The sequence below is a fragment of the Buteo buteo genome, chromosome 2, assembly GCF_964188355.1.
Source record: "Buteo buteo chromosome 2, bButBut1.hap1.1, whole genome shotgun sequence".
Lineage (NCBI taxonomy): Eukaryota > Metazoa > Chordata > Aves > Accipitriformes > Accipitridae > Buteo > Buteo buteo.
The window spans coordinates 21,392,193-21,411,465 of record NC_134172.1 but is presented as its reverse complement, the minus strand read 5'-3'; the positions used below and the strand labels follow the sequence as shown (position 1 = coordinate 21,411,465).

Genomic DNA, 19,273 nt, shown 5'->3' with positions numbered 1-19,273 from the left:
GTTATTTGAAATAAGCCATCCTTCCCATGCTAAAAACCACCATATTCAATTAAGACAGTTTTTAGGAAGGGTAAGAAGCAAAGAGAATTCTTCAGTCTTTTAGGTCTTACCTCAGAAATAAAGCCACTGAGACTTTTCACATGTTTTAGCTGTGGGGTGTCAGGTACAAATATGCACTTGCCTTTAGATTTTTTAAACTCTTCTTTATAATGTATCTACAAAGAGGAGAAAAAAGAAGTTTAATTGTTCTTTAAAAAAAAAACAGAAAAATAAACAATGGCTATTTTTATTTAATTTTTATTATTATTTTATTTTATTTATGGAGACTATGCTGGGTGGCTTGCAGATATCTGAAGCTGGATCAAATTAAGCCGTCAAGGGAAACAGCCAGTTCTCACACATAGTACCAGGGCAATGTAAAAGTCACATCTTTAATAATAAAGATGAAAAAGATATGATTTTTCTCTACACCTACAGCACATTTTCACCACTGTTGTAGATGTTCTAGTATCTCTAAAGTAAGGAGAATTGAATAATTGATCTTCTTAATACCTGATCTCAAAGATAAAACTCTTAAACTAACTTCTAACACAGACCTAGCAAGCACAGAATGTATATAACATAATCGAATGCCCGTTTATGAATCCAAGAGTTACATGAATAAATTCAGAAGGCCACTGCCAAATCATTGGCCCAAGCACCCCAACAGTCATGACATGCAAGTAATAACAGATTTAAGACCAAATAGATTTTAAATTGAGCCATTTTTTAAATTATGTGTATGCACAAAGCAAACCATTTTTGAAGCAAAACACCATGACATATTCTGAAAAAAAAAAAAAAAAAAAAACACAAGTCTTTTTTTTTTTCAACAACACAGCCTTTTTCTTACCATGGGGCAAACAATACAGGCAGGTATAATAATCACATGACTGTTAATGAAGTCAGAGTTAATGTTTGTATTAGGGAGAAGGATAAAAACTACGGACGTGGTGAATGAGTAGGGACTTTTATTATGTAAGAACTGTGTGAAGAAAGATAGTCAATTATGATGAGATGGACTAAATAAGAAATACAGACAGTTTACATGGATAGCCTTAAATGTTTTTAGTGACACTTCTTTCTTTGTACATAGAATAGTTCAATTCAATGCAAATTGAATTATTTAGTATTAAGCTTTTGTGGTTATTATCTGCTACCATTTCTCTAACCTCATTTTCACATTCTGCACAACAGCAGCTTGCATTTATGCACTCTAGACTTGCTGACAAGCACTGACAGAAGCAATATGATCTGCATCTGAGCATTACAGAAATATGCAATCTTAATTTCCTCTTTCTCTGAATCCTTAATGGATATCACAACTTCTAGTCTACACTCCCCTACAGGGACTTGGAAAATTCATGAGAAGGATGGCAGCTTACACAGAATCAGCTCCTGTACTATCTGATGCAAACTTTTTGTCCACCGCAAAATGGATTAGATAATGCCAAATTCATCTCAAACTGATGACTACATAATCCTCACACTATAAATAATCTTGGTTACTATTGAGCTCATCCACATTTGGACTACTGAAGGAATCTACATCTCATTACTGAATCATATAGTCTGCCTTTGTGGATTACAGTCTATTCTAAATAAAAACTGCTTTGTGAACAATAGGTGTAAAATTACTGTATGTCATAATTTTACTCAGGGAACGACAAATCCAATGGTTCATGTAACCTGTTGTGTGACACCATACTCCTAGGTAATCACAGAGTAATACACAAAAAGGACAGTTTTATGATAAACATGAGCAGGCACTTATTGTTCAACTTGCACACATGCACGCACGTACTTGCAAGTGTGTGTATGTATGTGGACATGAACAGCTTAAAAAAAAGGCTTCGTAGAATTATGTTCATTCACAGTGATACAGCTGAGAAGGGACATGGGAAATCTACAGAGCTGACTGTCTACTGGTTAGGTTTGATGGCACTCCCAGTAGAAACTCCTGTAAAGCTGAGACTCTAGTAGAGGAGATGGAGAGTCTTGCTGCTCACAAATGAGGTAAATCACACACAGATATCTGAAAGCTGACTGTAATTACATCCATTTTAATTACAGAGCAATAAGTACACTCAAAAATCAAACATGAAAGCTTTCTAAGGTATCTCTTAACTGGGGGGGATGACATGACATGACTAGAAGAAACAATCAAAGCTATTCTGTTGTAGAAGTCATGCTTTCAAAATAACTGCAGTAAAGGACTAATGCCACCACCTTACTCCTTTATTATTCACATTTATTATAGTAAGCCATAGAGGCCACAAAATGCATGCAGGCTCAAATGAGCAATTTAGAGAGGACATATAACAAAATGTGTGGTCAAACTCTGATCCAACACACTCCATTCAGCTACAGAAGTGTCTGCATCGCTTGGAATCAGAAACACGGAAGATGAAATGGGACAAGTATAATGAAGTCATGATATCTGCACTTAAAAAGCGTATTTATTGTAAATGACTTAAGCAAGAGGCTTAAGAGGTTGGCTACAACTGAACATAACAAATGGCTGGGAGGAATAGGCAGAGAAGCTAATATTCCTCTTCAAAGTTTGGGGTTACAAATTCAGATGTCTAAAATACTGAATAGGACATTTTGCCTGCGAGTGACTTACCCTTCAACACAAAATACACGGTTTAGGTTGAGTAGATCTGGTAAGCCTTGTGAAAAAAACAAATAACAGGAAAAATTTGAAATGATGGCCGGGAGCCACTACTGCTCTTTTGACATACTTTTGAAGCCCAATACCTCGCTAAAGGCCCAATTTTTAATAGCTCTCTCCTGATCCCGTTCTTCTCCCTGACTCATCATACTCATTCCACTAAGGAATCCCTTTCCAACCCTGCATTTAATTTATAATCTCTCATAAGACTAAGAGCTGTGTCAGATCACAGATCCATCTAATACAAAATCCTCTCTCCGTGGCCACAGAAACCTAGAGACAAGCATGAGAACAGGGCAAGCATACAGTATTATTGCCCCACAGTATTTTACTAGTCTCCAGCAATTTGGACCTCAAAGTCCTCCTGAGATAGAGGCTGTGTAAGCTCAATGGTGAGTCCAGAGGAACAGCTCCACCCTGAATGAGGCGGTCACAACCCTATTGGTATGAGTGGAAAGGCACTCTGTTTCTGCACTTGACTCTAGGTCTCTTTGGCCCTTGCTTTATAACAAAGAGACATATTAAAGCAAAGTTGGACTCCGTAAAAGGACAGTTAAATGGCAAGTTGTACTACTTTTTGCTATAGGGAAAAAGAAGCACTGGTACCATATATTAACAAAATTCAGCAGAGTCTTCAGAAGGCAGACTGTCTGCCTCTCTACCAAAAAGGATTATGATAGTTTGGTCAATAACCATTTTACTTGGATAATAATTCCCCTCTTTGCTTATAACAGTATTCATAACATCACACCACTACAATTAAAACAAAGAAGAGATGAAAATATACCAACATATAAGTAATACACGCAAATGGACAGGCTCAATTTCAATATGGAAGACAAAAGGCCTGGAAAGGAAGGGAATGCATATGAACCAAGCACACATGACAGTTTTAAAATCATCTGTGGAATAAAACTGCATAATGGAGGGAGATTAAATGAAATGGCTTTAGGGAGAAACAATCCAGGGGGTATCACAGCCACAGAACAAACATCTGCCAACCTCAAATGAAAATGGAGATTTCCTCAAGAACTGGAGCACATAAAGACTTCACTACTTCCCCTACATACAGTTCAAGACTGACAGTTACACATGCACTAAGGGCTGCCATTGCAACACTTTGTTAAAACCATATTGTCAAATTAAAGTCAGCCTGCAAAGAATGCAGGGCCAGTGTAATGCAACCCCAGTATCTCAGTCATGAGCACTCCTGGCGCTGCATTCTGATGGAGGAGCTGTGCTGACAGCTCCACCGGCAGAAAAGGACAAGCACCCAGTCTCGTGGTCAGCAAGGACACAGGCTGCTGTCCCAAGGTCATCTTAGGGCCAAACTGCAAGCCCCATAAAACCATTGTACACATAAAGTGTACAGATGTACACCAACAACACATCCACACTAACAGCAATTTGTGCAAAGATTCGTGCTAAATGGATAAAGAATATATAAAAAGTTCTGAACGTTAATGAGTCAAAAATCAAAGGCAAGAATGAAAATTCCTTGCAGTTTATTGGCCTCCACAATGAAGTGTGCAGGCTGAGGAACTTAGCCCCACCAGCACAAAGGACTTCACTGGTCATAAGAAATTCCAATTATAGCAAAAATTCTGGGAAACAAAATTCACCCCCTATACATTTGCATATTCCATTCAAGCCAATGAAGAAACACCTACTGATTTCACCAGAGGCTGAATAAGGCCCCAAAATTGGATGCCATTTTTAAACACAGAGACTCTTTAAAAATAAATTGGTCTGGACCATTACATATTACTACTGCTTTGAAAGCATTAATGACACTTTGCCATTATGCTTTACATATCTCACGGAAAATCTAACACACTTACAGGCTAAACGCATCACAAGTTTTCAGCAAAAGCCCACATCCCTGAACCATTATAGGCTTCAGAAACCTGGCTTGATTTAGTTATTCACCTTAGCTCACAAGCCCCTGCAGAAAATCAGAGAAAACACAGCCACTCAATTTATCAGTTAATTAACAGCCACAGCCAACATTACTCCTAATGGGCACACAGCACAATAATAATTCCTTTTCAATTAAATAAAATATTTCTTCACCATTTGTCAAGGAGTTTTTGCCTTTAAGAACAGCAACCATGTTCAGAAACAAGTTGCACGGAAACACTACATGTATTTTGGGTCAGATAAGTGCTCCAGGTCCATTTTCATTTTGGCCTTTACATGAGTTGACAGGCACTTATTGTACCATATGCCATTCTTTTCCCAAAGAAAGCAAGTAGATAATCATCAGTAAAAATATTAATAATCTCTACTACCTCCTAAAGTAGCTTGAGATTACAAGGGAGCCATCTTGGTAGGTTCTTTTAAGGATCTATCCCATTTTCAGCACTCTTTCTGTGAAAATTAAAGTATTACCAGACGGTGTATGTACAAAGAGGAAACTTTGACTTTATCAAGTCACACTTTCAAGCCAGCACTGTAACACCTACACATCCCAGATACTGTTTTTCTGAGTTACCTATTCCTTTCTGATATGTAACCCCTAATAATTTATACCTTAAGTGTAGAATCTGTATGTTCTACTCTCATAAAATCAACATACTCGTTCACCTTGAACAATAACATCCTGAATCTAAATATCAGATTACAACACAAACATGAGCCAGACATCATTTTTTGGTTTCTTTAGAACACCACTTGTTAAAGCAAGTCACTCTCTCCTCAGTAATGTGTCCTCTGCTGTCAGCCACCACCCTCGCAGGAAAAATACCACTCCTTAACTCCCATTCCCATGAAGGGACAAAGTTATTATTCACACACACTTTCCCAGAGGGACATAGAAATAATCTTCCACCAAGGTAAATCTGATGCTGTTACACTGAATCATTTGGATCTACTCCAATTTAAAATGTCTTGGATCCAATCTGTGATGTTTATATAACATCTATATCTGATGGACAGTTTTAAAGCTCTATAGCAACTAAGGCAAGAATTTGCTAGCTAAATAATTTTTAAAGATATTCTAGCATTCAGTGGATTCTCTCTAGAAGTGCAAGTCAGTAATAATATGCTAAGCAGTTCTGAGCATCTATCACCACAGACCAACAGATAACACTCAAAACTCATCTGTTTTATTTTTATCCTCCCTCCTTACAGCTATGTATACTGGCACTCAGTTCTGCTCTAGCCAATCAAACTTCATAGGATCAGGCTATAACTGGAAAAAATACTGCATTTTCCTGATTCAATCAGCCAAGGTGTTCTCATGGGAGACACACTCCGCATGAGACCCACTTTTTGGAACATTCTCCTTCCTAGGGTCTCTGCTTCACACCGTCCAAGTGCTCCGAAAAGCTCATCCTTCTGCGGCTGATAATTTAAGGTACTAGAGTAGGCTGTGCTTTTCTATTACTTTTGTGTGCTTTTTCACTTGAGTCTTGGATGGGCACATGCTGCACTGTACATACCTGAAAAAATATGTATCATAAATTTAAACCCACTTGAAAAGAGATGTGTAAATGTAAGGATCCAAACAGTCACCATCACTTACATCACTTATTATTTCACTGCATTTTCGGGCCAGTTCCATATTTCTGTCCTCAATAGCAGGCTTGAGGAAGACCTGTAAGAAAAAGATAATCACTCCAGGTTTGTTGTCCTAAAAGGGTAACAACAGAAGGAAATAAGTACTTTTCAAAGATACTGGGGTGTAACTCACCTTTTCTTCTTCTTCCCCATCCTCATTTTCATCTTCCCTGAGATCCTGAATGACAGATACTCGCATTTTAATACTTTGCAGAAAACAACAATGAAAACTCTAAAAAGGTTCAGCACTGCAGGAAACAGCTCAGACCCTACAGCATGCCTGGAATCAATGGTTCATTTGTGTCCTCCCTGCACTTAACTCTGCCAAGGCTCCTTCCTTATTTAGGCAGCACTTGACGGTCTTTATCTGAACAATTCAGTGTGAGTGAACTGAAAGGCATTGCAGATGGCCTTGCTAGCTATCAGTCGCAGCAGAGCTAATGCTTTCTTACAGATAAAATATAATTAAATGACCTATCCCAGTCAACTATTTTTAAAATGACTATGAACACACTTAATTAAAATACTGTGATGCAGTTAATTCATAACATAAGTAATTTAGTAAAATTAATAGGCTTAAAAGGGGAACATTGACTCTAGGGTTATGGGAAAACCGCCCAGTTTTAAGATTCAAGGCATCACTGACTCCAAAACCAGTTATCACAAAACTTTATTTTGTTGGTCCAATAATAGAGCTTTTTGATTAAAAGAAGCACACTCTTCTCATTTTCCAGTAGATGTAACTGCTAGTATATTTTTCAGGAAATACTCCTTTTCCACAAAGCATATAAAATTCCTTAAATGCTTTGCATATTATGTCAGCTGAAGGTTAAACCTGTGCATACATAGATACAAACACATCCGTACACTTAAAAGTATACATGGCTATGTATTTACACAAACATGAATGTTCCTTCACTGTTAAAAATTGTCATGGTGTGTAGTCTCAAAACCAACCTTTTTCAGTATGAAGTCATTGACTCCAGCTGCAATGAAACTGAAAGATATCCTTATGCCAATGGATATAGTGTCACAGTGTTTGCTTCTGTAAAACAAGCAAGGAGGTATTACAGGACCAGTTGGAGTAACCAGCATTTTAACTTTTTTTTTTTTTCCTTTCCAAACTGTAGCTTGTATACTTCTCATTTTATAGAGGTCATGATTTTGAACTTCATCTAGCAAAGTGATTTGCCACTACACAGCTTTGCAATCAGACAAAGATATAAGGAATGTGTGGTCTTAAAAAACCTCTTCAAAGAATTTTAAGTACTTGTGCCCATCCTTAGAGCTCATTTAGAAACATACATTTCCTTAGAAAAATAAACTTTTCAAAGAAGAGAAAAAATACAGCATTTGACTTAGTTAAGGTCTGAAAATTTGAAAAAAATATTAAGAACAAAGGCACAAACTGCTTTCAGTGTATAATAATCCAGAGACAGAATTCTTTATATATTAATAGTACAGAATGCTTCAAGATTTTCCATTTCTCTACTTCAAATATAAGCTCCTAAAGTTCAGATGTGGATTGGCATTGCTGAAGTTCAGGTTGAAAACTATAAGTCTGGTTTGTATAGGTGAGAATTACCTGTAATTTATGCTGACTACTTTTGGACCTCAGGATATTTCATCCTTATGGAAAAAAATGGTGTGGTCTTATAAGATGGATATTCACAGTAACAGGTCATTTTTGAAGGTTATGGCCACAGCAAATATATTCCTAAACAACAGATTCATGCATGATTTCAAGGACCACAAGTTAAGGAGACAGAGTACCTACAGAAGTACCAGACAGAAATGCACATGAAGGCTTCATTTGGAGATTTTTGTGATAATATTGCAAATACTATATTTTTCCAGCATAGTTAATTTCCCTTTCTTTCCTACATTTAATAAATTTTTTAAGGGGAGACACTGAAAAATATTTGAAAGTAGAGAAGACCTCTTAGTAGCTGCAAAGCTTGCTGAATATGGGGAAATCTTTTGCTATTTTTTGCACCGGAAAGCAAATACATTCAAAATGACAAAGTCAAAACTGTTCAGGTTTGGGGGGAAGATGGGGCTGTTCAGCTTTTTAACATGCTTACATTGTATCTGGTGGTTTTTCAGCAGCTGGATATACCAAAATTTATGTATTAATTGTGGGTTTCCTGTAATGGTTTCTGCATAATAAAGATGTGCTTTCTCTTTAGCATGATCTTCAATTGATTTGATAGAATTCATTTTTTCCTATTTTTACATCATCTGGGTCAGGCATAACTGAGTGTCCGAATATGCTACGTCCCATGTAACTTCCATAATACAGGGATTGCAAGACAGCTGCTATAACTGATCATATTAAAGAAAAATATAATGCTATGCACAAAGGGAGCAAGGGAAAAAATATCACAGTATCAACTAACCATACACAAGTTATTCAAAATGGCACTCTTCACATAACAGATGCAGTAAGAGACTATATAACACAAAAACCTACCTCCCTTTTTTTCATCCTCCTCGAAACACTGAATACTGTCAGATAACATTCACTGTGCAATAAAGCAAGCCTGAAAATTAAATATATCCAGATATAATTCAGAGAATAATCTGTTATAAACATTTAAGAGTTGCATGGTTTAGAAGTGCATTATGATTCTATTAGCAGCCTGCAGGTCAAGAACAAGCTTAGGTTACTTCTGCAAGAGGCAGTAAATAATCTAGGATCAGCAGGCATGTTTGGCATTGCAAATGTTTGTGTATGTTTACAAATATTTTTAAAACCACACTAAAAGTACTACATCTAATCGGAATAAAGTTCAAGTTAAAATGCTGAGCTTTACATCCCCAAAACAAATATGAAGTATGTTGTATTAAAGAATACTTTTTACCTGCAAAATCTGCATTTTTACCAAAAATTCCAAACTGACACTGCTGAACCACTTTCCACTGTAGATAATGGAGTAATCCGTAGTCATATGTTTTGGCATGAAACAGCACAGGTTAAACAAAATCCAGTCGTACATAATTTTAAGAAAACACTGCAACAGACTGCTAAGCTGTGTATACACAGTATTTGCATGCATACAGAACATGGCAAAATTAGGATTTATTCTTGCATTATAGATATCTTAATACGCACACAAAGGGGAGAAATGGGTTCTTTGGGGAAGTACCCAATATGAACTCATTCAAATTTTGTAAGGGAATGTTGCATAGCTCCACATTTCTGCTTCCAGCCACCCTGCATGGATGTTTCACATCTCAGTTCAAATCTAGCCTTAAGAATGAGGATATTTTGTGGAAGAAGCTGCAACGAAATGAAGCTGCAACTGTACGTTGTCTAGATTGTTCACAGAAGCACAGTATTTGCAGTACACAATCTTCATCATGTATACAATCTTCATCATGTATGAACTTTTGATTGAGAAGATAAGACTTCCAGAAGCAAACTATATGGTTTCTCCTATGAAAGGAGACAGCTGAATCTTCCAACACTTACAGACATCATTCGGTCCTGTCAATGTACTATTTTTTGACACAGAACATTACTCAAGCACTTGGTCTAAATGTATATCTGCTGAGGAGGCAGAAGGGGAAGAAACATGGGGTATAAAGGAGCCCCAGTCCCCATGATGATGAGTTGGCCCAGCACACAAATGGCTCAGGCACACAGTCGTGCAGCTTCCTGCTTTGATCACACACAGCTGTGTCCACAACTGGCCAAAGCCCCACCATCTCCTTGTCCCTTTATCAGTCTTTTAACAAATACATTTGGGAGATCTTGGCCCAGAAAGTTAAAAAGCTTCATCTCATTTTGGCCCTGATACACAAAACAATTTAGCAGTGACACTCAGTTCTGTCACTAAACAAACACCACCACTGGTCTTCTTTGGCATAATCCCCAAAGCCTTCCGAGTTCTGGCATATTCATATCTACTGCTCAGCTGAAAGAACTTTACCACTTCACAGAACAGCAGAAATTGTTCTTGTCCTAGAAAATGTTCCAGAAACGTCATAATCTCAAACCTATTAATGCAGAGTTCCTCTTGGGGTACTTGAACATAGGCTGCAAGTTAAGGGCCAAGTTATTTCAGCTGGAGACTCTCCACAGCATTATAGTGAGAGGTATATACATGTTATGAATATACTCCTTTCAATTCTGGACTGAAAACCTAGTAAGAACAGAGGTAGAGTTTTAGTGCTTTAACTGTCCTGCTTCCAATGAGTTAAAAATCAACCCACAGACATCCCTGAAATGAAAATGTTATTTTCTGTTCTCACTGGACAGACACACACATCACTGAAATAAGTACAATTAATGCAACACAACACAGCTGGTGGTCTCTTTTCAAAAAGCACACAAGGCATCTGTAAGCACTGAGATTCAATTACTTCTCATTTCTAGAAATACTCAACTATTAGACTGGAACTTACTAGCAACCGTGCCTAAGGAAGTTCATAGTTAGGCTATCAGCACCACAATCACAAACAGAAAGCAAGCAAGGAATCCCAGGCTGCCAATTTTAACCTCCCCTGAAGATGAAATACCAATTAACATTAACAAAAGAAATTCAAAAGATGGTTCTATTTAGAGAAAAATCTTACCCATAAGCTTGTGTCTGTCACATCATTAACACTGCATTTATCAACAACACTTTGAAACCTGAAAATATCTCATGGTTCTAAGCTAAGATTTTCATTCAATGAAAGTTATTTTATTTAAGGTTTTGGTAAAGCAGAGAGTGGCAATAGTATTTTTAAAGATGAATACAAATGAGATGTTAGAATTGTGAATCCCAGAAAACCTAATGAATTTTCAATGCCTAATAAATACATAAATATAGACATTTTTTGCAAACACATACTCACAGGGACGTTGTCTAGCCCAACTGGATCTTGATGACTGAGCATTTAAGATGTCTGTATGGTACAACTACTTTCACGTAATAATATCCAATCTAACTGAGTTACCAGAAGCAGTGTAGCTATGCTAGCATGACACTGCCTGAGTTAAACTCTTTCCCACACAGCTAATTATCCTGAGAAATGAACCCATTCAGAAGTGAGAGTATTTATCAGGGCACAAGATTGTGCCATGTGGATTGTAACCTTAGCTGTGATCAGCAACAATACATTGAAATAAACCAGCATAAAGCTTTTTCAGATACTAATGTATCCTGAAAAAAAAACCAAAACCTCAGCTTCATTTTTCTGACAATATTCATAACTGCCTACTACATTTGCACAATAGCTTTTAACCCTCAAAGATGGTATTTCCTAAATGGGATATACAGTTTCACCTTTTTTTTTTTTTTCCTAATTTTTCATTTGCCAAGAAATTAAATCCTCAACAATGGGGGAATTTGGTCTTTCCACCCCGCCAATATTTTCAGTTTAACCAGAAGCCTGAAAAATCTATCACTCCTACAGCTCTCTTCACAAGCTGATGCATCAGGAGCTGAGACCAAAATCAGCCACATTTGACTCCATTGCAACTGTTTAACCCACTCTTCCTGACATAGCTGTGGCATTTCCCTTTCTTACCAAGTGTTATAAAACCCCTCTCCCCTTACTCAAGTGTCCAACTAGGTATGGGAGTCCACCAGAGATAACAGCTCTGGGGCATAGCAGTTGAGGCTCTTCAGCACTCCCCACCTCTTACTAGTGCCATTACAACAACAAATAGTCAAGACATTTATTCCTACTACATTTATTCCTACTGCAGCCCAGATGCTAGTCCTGTATGCTAGTAGTCAAGAGACCTGCACGCTAGTCCTCTGTAACCAGTGTGGAGCAGTACATATCCAAGCTATTCCTCTGCCCTGAAACTTGTGGCTCAGATTTCATAAGGCTGTTCTACAGAATATGGCTAGAAAATGAAATTATCAGCAGCCTGGGTTACTGTATGAGGTATCCCAAAGAGAAAAACCACATTCAGCAGAAGAGGGATTCAACTGAGAAGTTACAGCTTATCTCATAGGATTCCTCAAAAGGAGAAAAGTTTAGATAATACATCAAAGTTTTCCATTCACAACATTTTCATTTTATCCAAACCTAAATCCTATGGAAGAAAGAGCCAGGACTATATAGTAAGAATTTTGAAATTTTACCTTGCTATAAATCACAGCTAAAATTATCAATGATTGTAGGTAAAAGATATGAAGTCAGTAATAAACAAGTTTTATTTTGCCTCAATAAATCCTAAAAAGCTAAGGATACTCCCATTCTCCTTTCAGTGACTATATATTCATATACAGCTTACTGTAATCTGAAATAACAGGAAGATATACTTGGCTTATATACAGACTTGCATACATTTTCTTAGCCATATAGACTGGGCATGTGTACTTACCAGGAATTTTTCTTGTGGCATTACTTCAAATTTAACTGCCTGAACTGCCAGAATCTCCCAGAGCAGGAAGAGAAAATTGGATCTTTCCTACAAATTTAATTTCAGTTGTAATTACATCCACCACTATGACCCTCACTTACTTAATGAATGCATTTTTCTAGAAACTAAAACCACAGTGGTTTATTTTTCTTGTATTTAACTGAGTTTTTTCTTCTCCATATTTTTGCACTTCTTGTTATAGACCTAATACTGTAACTTCAGTCACACTCTCTCTGGAGGGAACAATACCATAAGTAACACACACCTTTAAAAAAACCTTTATAACTTTACTCTTCTGGAACATTTCATGTTACTTTGATTCTCAAGTAAGTTAAATTTGCATCAAATTGGCACAGACAGCTAACACTAAAACAAAAACTAAGTTCTTCATTTACAGTTATTTAAGATCATAGCTTTTAAATTTCAGAACAGTCTTCAGAAAAAAACCCAAAACAGAAAAGATTAAACCAAACAGGCCAGGATAAATAAGAAATTTAATGAACAGATTTGAAGTAACAGAAGTCACTTGTTCATTGATGAAAAATTTATTCAAGTAACTTTATTTTTTGATCAAGACAAATAATTTTAAGTCATAAATAATTGATGGAGAAGGTATATTTTGAAATATCTTCAGACTCAAAAAGACAAAAATAAAACCGTAATTATGTAAAACATACAGCTCCCTTATTGTGCTTAAAATGACTGATTCTTAAATAGTTCTCCTTTGGAGAAATTAGTTTACATCTTTTATCTACTTTGTGAATTGTGCCCATTGTAAGATTTAAACACGAAAATAAGTTACACATACTTTGTGTCCAGGAGGGTTTAGATCTGTATTGTCATAGTCAAGCTTCCCTCTTAGCCTACCATTCTGTGCATGACAGGTTAAGACAACTGTACACAGGAGCTGTACTATTAATTTAGCAGTGTATTCGAAAACAAAGCACTTAATATATAAAATGCACATTCAGAAAATATCCATAATTTTCAAGACTGTTTATAATCACTGATGGATAGCTCATTCTTTCCAAAAAGCTGCTGTGGCAAAATAGTCTGCTTGAATAAATATTATTTTTCAAGTGCTTATAATAGGCTACAATGGATTTGGAAATACAACTGTTAATAACCCTGTATTGAAAAGAATTTTATGGCAAAGAACCCTATACTAAGGGCTCTCTGGACAGCCTAATCCTGTAATTGAGTTCATGGTTGTAATTCAGGAGAGCAACTTACAAGTTCTTAAGCATTGACTACAGCGCTGAAGAAAATACACTAAAAATACAATAGGTAGCAATAATAAGTCACAGGAATGTTAGATCCTTATGTACACTCTGTTTAACAATGATATATACAGGTTTCCATGACAACAGTGACAAGATGATAAAAACATCTTCTTCCACCATCCACTGAAAAATATATTTCTGCTTATATCATTGATGAAGTGGCAAGCACCTAGTTTAGAAGTGTCAACTTGCATTTAATAACATTTTTATATTCAGAGAAATGCACATCATATTTTTAAAGGATTTAACATCTGAAGCAGATTAAAAAGATTCGTGATCTGATTTTTTTACTCTTTTAAATCAAGTTACATAAAACTTTACCTTTTATTTTAATCGTTGTCCATAGTTTAGCTGCAAATTTCAGCTTAAAAATCTTTTCCCCCCATGGAAATCTCTTTTGCATAGATCAAATAAAAGCTGATCTAGCATTTCCCAAAGAAATAGTGCGGATTTTAGTAGAATAATACCTTATTTTTAAATTGGCTTCATTTTGCTCCATCATTCACAAAAAATGATGATAAGGCAGTTCTGCTTTATCACTTACATAATTTGCTTTCACATTAGAGCATTGTCTTACTTCTAGTCTGAATTGTTTTCTCAAAATGGTAGTGGACACAGAACTGGCATTTCTTGCTCCAGCTACTTTATAGTCATTCCTGGGACCTGGTAACCCCTGAAAACAAGCAATTCCAATGACATCAGTGGAATTTAAACTTGCAGTTATCTCAATACTGGTACTTCTAGGTGAGCATACTTCTCAATCTATAAAGTACCATCATAATACTTATTAAAATGTCAGTTCTCACATATTACTACAGGAAAAAATAGTTCCTATAAATTAGTAATAAAAATTAAGCCCTACAGTTCTTTTCATATAACACAGTACACCTAAATTACCACATTAAAAGCACACTGAATTACAGTTCTTCAAATCAAGGAAGGCTAATGCCTGCACCACGTGAAATAATGCAGCATGTACCTTCTGAGAGGAGGAAGGCAAAGGAAATAATATAGCAATGTTTTGTACACTACAAATTATCCAGAAATACCGTCTTTGGGCATGATCACTTGCTGTTGTTAATAACATTAAAGAACAACAACTACTTTATACTCATACAGCTTCTTGTGGAGAAGATTTTAAAGAATTTTATAAATACGGGGATAAAGTCTTTGATGGAGGATACTGACATAGAGCAAGCCAAGTCCTCTCCCTGTCCTCAGACATTTGACGACTAGGCTGGAGTCAGGCTTAAGTAAGACCAGCCATGGGTAGGTCTAATTTAGCCCAGCCAAAAAACCTGCCCCAGATCATACTGCTGATTCATGGTTACTTGACAATCATGGGATGGCCAGAGGTTTGGGAGATGCAGCAGGCTTGACTGGGGGGAACAAGCTGTCTTAAGTCTCCTTCAAACATCTGGAATTTTGTAAAGAGAATTCAGACCAGGATAAATAACTACTCTACAGAATTGCTCCTTGCTACATACCTGAAGATACCTGATCATCTTATAATTCTGTTTTACAGAACAAGGGACCATGAAGTAAAGCAGCATCTCCACAGTAAGAAAGGAAACTTGTAATGAATCAAGACTTCTTGACTCCCAGCCCTAGTTTTAATGCTGATATCACAGAGCTTCTCAGCAGGATTTTCCTGGCTCTTTTTCAGTGATATTTCTGTTAAGTCATTTCAAGCATAAACTAATTCTTAACTTATATACTCTACTTACAGCATTGAAGATGGGCTTTCCTCTAGAACATTTTGCTATCTGTTACCCAAATTTTAGTGTTAATATAACTTGAAAAATAAAAAAGGAAAAGTGGGACGAGAAAAGAACACAGAGCAGTCTTTCATTTAGAACCTTATACTAAATTATAATTAGTAAGCGACTGAGTTGACATGCAGCACAGAGTTAGAATAACAATGTAGTTACTTGTTATGCAAATTAATTTCAATGTCTACTGAGTTGCAGGTAGTAACTATTTGGCATGAAACAAGCAAGATAACCTCTCTGAAACTTGGCATATAGAAAGAAAATACCATGTTCCTTCCTTGCTTTCTGAAGTCTGAATTAAAGTTATATTAAGATGGTTTATGTTGAATTCAAATGAATAGGTGATATTAAAAAGTTAACTTCAAGTCTAGTTAGGTAAGGTCCTATTTAAATTGCATTTTTGTAAATATTTATTCATTTTTTTAAACACATAAACCATTACCAGAGAATCAATTTATGTTAGGGCCTAAGGCCTAGCTTTGAAGAGCTTTTAGTCTTTTTATCTCTCTGATGATGTCATGGGAAGTCTGAGCCTGCCTTTCAGCAAAAAAACCTCCGAAGCCAGAGGCTGCCTCTGGAAGAATTATATTCGCCTTCAGGTCTGTGGTAAATGTATTTTGGCAGCTTTACACTACAGCTAAAGAAATTTCTCAATCTCATCAGGAAAGTGTATGCAATAACGATAATCTGTAATACAAAACTGCAAACCCTGGGGGTGGGAAGTGCCTAATCTTACATACACGGATGCTACTCTACAGCCCCAGAAGTAACTACACATTTCACTTCCCTTTAACAATTTTAAACCATCTCTTTGCAAGATGAAGATGCAGCTATAATATGCTCTGTGTAGACATTCAAAATATGTCAGACTCAGCTTCCCCGAGCTTATATTTAAATCCTAGGATATTACCACGCAGTACAGCACAGTACTTGACTAATGCTACCCACAGGGGGGTTTTTAAGATGTTAGAACTTTCTACAGCTCAAAATCAAACTGAGGTAAAAAATGAGTATCAGAGTTCAAGTCATGTTAATCTCACATTGGCTGTATGGCTAATAATGAGTTTAATCTTATAGTTTCACCATCATTAAACATACAAACAGGCTTTGGAGCAGCAGCCAGAACCCAGCCACCCTAGCCCTACTGCGTGATAACCACAGTACTCAGCCCAAGATGCTTCTCTGGCCCATGAACCTTCTGTTCCTCTCTATGCCATGGTACAACTTCCGCAAAATGCTGGTCAGGACCTCCATCACAGTCAGAATTAGGCCACTCAACTGTGGGCTCAAACACCTGTTGGGCTGGAAGCAATATCTAACACTTCCTAGAGGAACGCCATCACACCTGAACTAACAGAAAAATGGTCAAAAGCCTCTCTAAACACCCAGCCATGTTTCCGAGCGAGCGTGTTTGCGACACATACACTGCAGTGGCAGACAGGCAGGCAGGCTCCAAATTCAACCTAATGACTCCAGATGAGGGGCTCTGATGGGATATAAGCAATGAGCAGACGAGGGACCATTTGGAGCGAGGATGCTGAACATCTGCCTGATGCTGTAACACATCTGCAGACTCTGCTCTCTGCTCATACATGTAGTGAGACAGAATTATATTCTGTGCACATGTCACCTCAGCATCCAAATCTTTTGTGGATGCCAGGATCTTCAACTTCTTAATTTAAACAGACAGATTACCGGACTTTAGTTTACAACATAACTGCAGTTGGAATCTTTTTAAAATAAAAACTTTTACAATGATGGACTGGTGGACCAGCACCAGTAGCTTTTCTGAATAGTATTTGGATAACTTCAGAATGATGTAGAGGCAGATGGAGGTATCATTTATCAGACTAGTAGCATTTAAAGTCAAATGATGAGACTAAAATTTAAAAAGTGTAAGTTAAGTGCTCATGAACTTTGCTAGATAAAAATTTTAAAAATAAAAGCAGCTATTTACCAAATGAAAATTTTATATAGTTGTTAGTCACTTTCAAAAAGGATAACACAAACCACCTTACATGAAACTGTTAACGATCTTAAAATGGAGAATAAATAATTACCATTTTGTCAAGACCAAGTCTAGAGAAGTGACACTTTAATTTCTGAGACTCAACTTTTAAGAACCATAGGGTCACTTCAAGGACAGAACTCCTGAATCTCACAGAATTTTTAAAAAATCCTTAAATACAAAAACATAAGACGAAAAAAACATAAGTAAACTAGAGAAAATGACTAAGTATTTTAAGTCTGCACCCAGGTTTAATGGCCCGGAATGACACGTTCTCTATCTCAAGTCAAACAAAATATTGAGATTGAACTTCATAAACTTCAATTAGCTTTTTCTTTGAAGGCTGCTTCTATTTGCATTTTAACTGCAAAAATGTCATCTTTATCCGCATTATTACTTAATAGATGTACAGATACAAGTTATGCAAGCAGATAAGTGTGTTTTGTCCATATGTAGAAATTTAGATGAATTTGCAATTTGTCCGATTTAATCAAAATCAAGTTTTGTTACATAAAATTTGGTTTGCCTCTACTTCCTGCTCAAGTCTATCAGTCTTTGCTGCTTTGCTCTCATTTGAAAAGCACAGATTTTCTGTTGTGATTTGTTTCTTCTAGCATAAAATGAATTCCAGACAATGCAAAAGTATGGACATTCCTCATAGATTTTCTGTCCACTACAAATTATAATTCATTCTGCTGGAGACTCAAATTAATTATGTGCTTTAATCCACTACTCATCCCTTGTATTCTAGCCACAAAAGACAGAAAAGAGTGTTCAATAATAAACATGCTCTGTGTTCTAAAAAAAAACAACAGTTTTCATCCCATGTAGCTAGTCTTTATCTTTCCATCAGTAAGGACCACACAAGTAATCCATAAGAGTCCAGTTCTGCCAAACCAGAATTATGTTTAAGACCAAATATATGTGAAATTCTGTGCCATATACAATTCTCATGTATGAAAATGGCAGAATCCATAAACAGTAGAAACTATTACAGGCGCTCAGCACTCACTATATAACTATTCCCAAGCAATGTAAAATAGCGTAATTGGCTATGCATCTGCATTATTATGTTTGAAGAAATAATAGCCTAGTTGTCTTCTGTGTTTCGATACCTATATTTTATTCAAAAGCATGCATGTGTACTTGTACAATGCAAAGATAGTGTTAATATTAAAGTTTAGCATAAATTCTGTACTCAGTTTAATATTACCTGACCTCTTTTACAGACTATCCTGAATTGAAGATAACCACTTTCAATAATTCATTACAAAATAATGTTTTTATGAAAAACAATTCTCAGTAAAAACAGGTGAACTTCATGCAAGCTTTGAAACAACTCACACTCAGATCACCATAACCCGAAGAACACAAGACTTCAGAAACCTGTCTAATACGAGTTAGTCATTTTATCTAAGGCATTGAGACAAGAAACTGCTAAAATCACTATCAACATAATTCTTATTGTCAGAACCCTTTAAGATGGGATCTTTTCAGGCAAGCTGGAAAGAAAGATACAGTAGCTGATATGTATTGATTTCCAACATAATCAATATAGGTATTCCAGAT

The 19,273-nt window shown here is 36.4% G+C and overlaps 1 protein-coding gene across 8 annotated transcripts in view; it reads right to left on the bottom strand.

Annotated features, from left to right (window-relative positions):
* Nucleotides 1–19,273, bottom strand: part of NEBL (nebulette) — a 275,776-nt gene that overhangs the window by 89,240 nt on the left and 167,263 nt on the right. For 5 of the 8 annotated variants that reach the window (XM_075047851.1, XM_075047870.1, XM_075047860.1 and 2 more), the window contains exons 1-3: nt 6,408–6,591; nt 6,240–6,311; nt 111–215 (exon numbers count right to left, since the gene is read on the bottom strand). The exons of 2 other annotated variants lie outside the window; for them this stretch is intronic. In XM_075047851.1, coding sequence (XP_074903952.1) covers nt 111–215; nt 6,240–6,311; nt 6,408–6,473 — 243 coding nt within the window. In that variant the 5' untranslated portion in view covers nt 6,474–6,591. Of the gene's footprint in view, nt 1–110; nt 216–6,239; nt 6,312–6,407; nt 6,592–7,231; nt 7,416–19,273 lie in introns of those variants that run through there. One more of the 8 variants, XM_075047916.1, reaches the window with a different exon arrangement.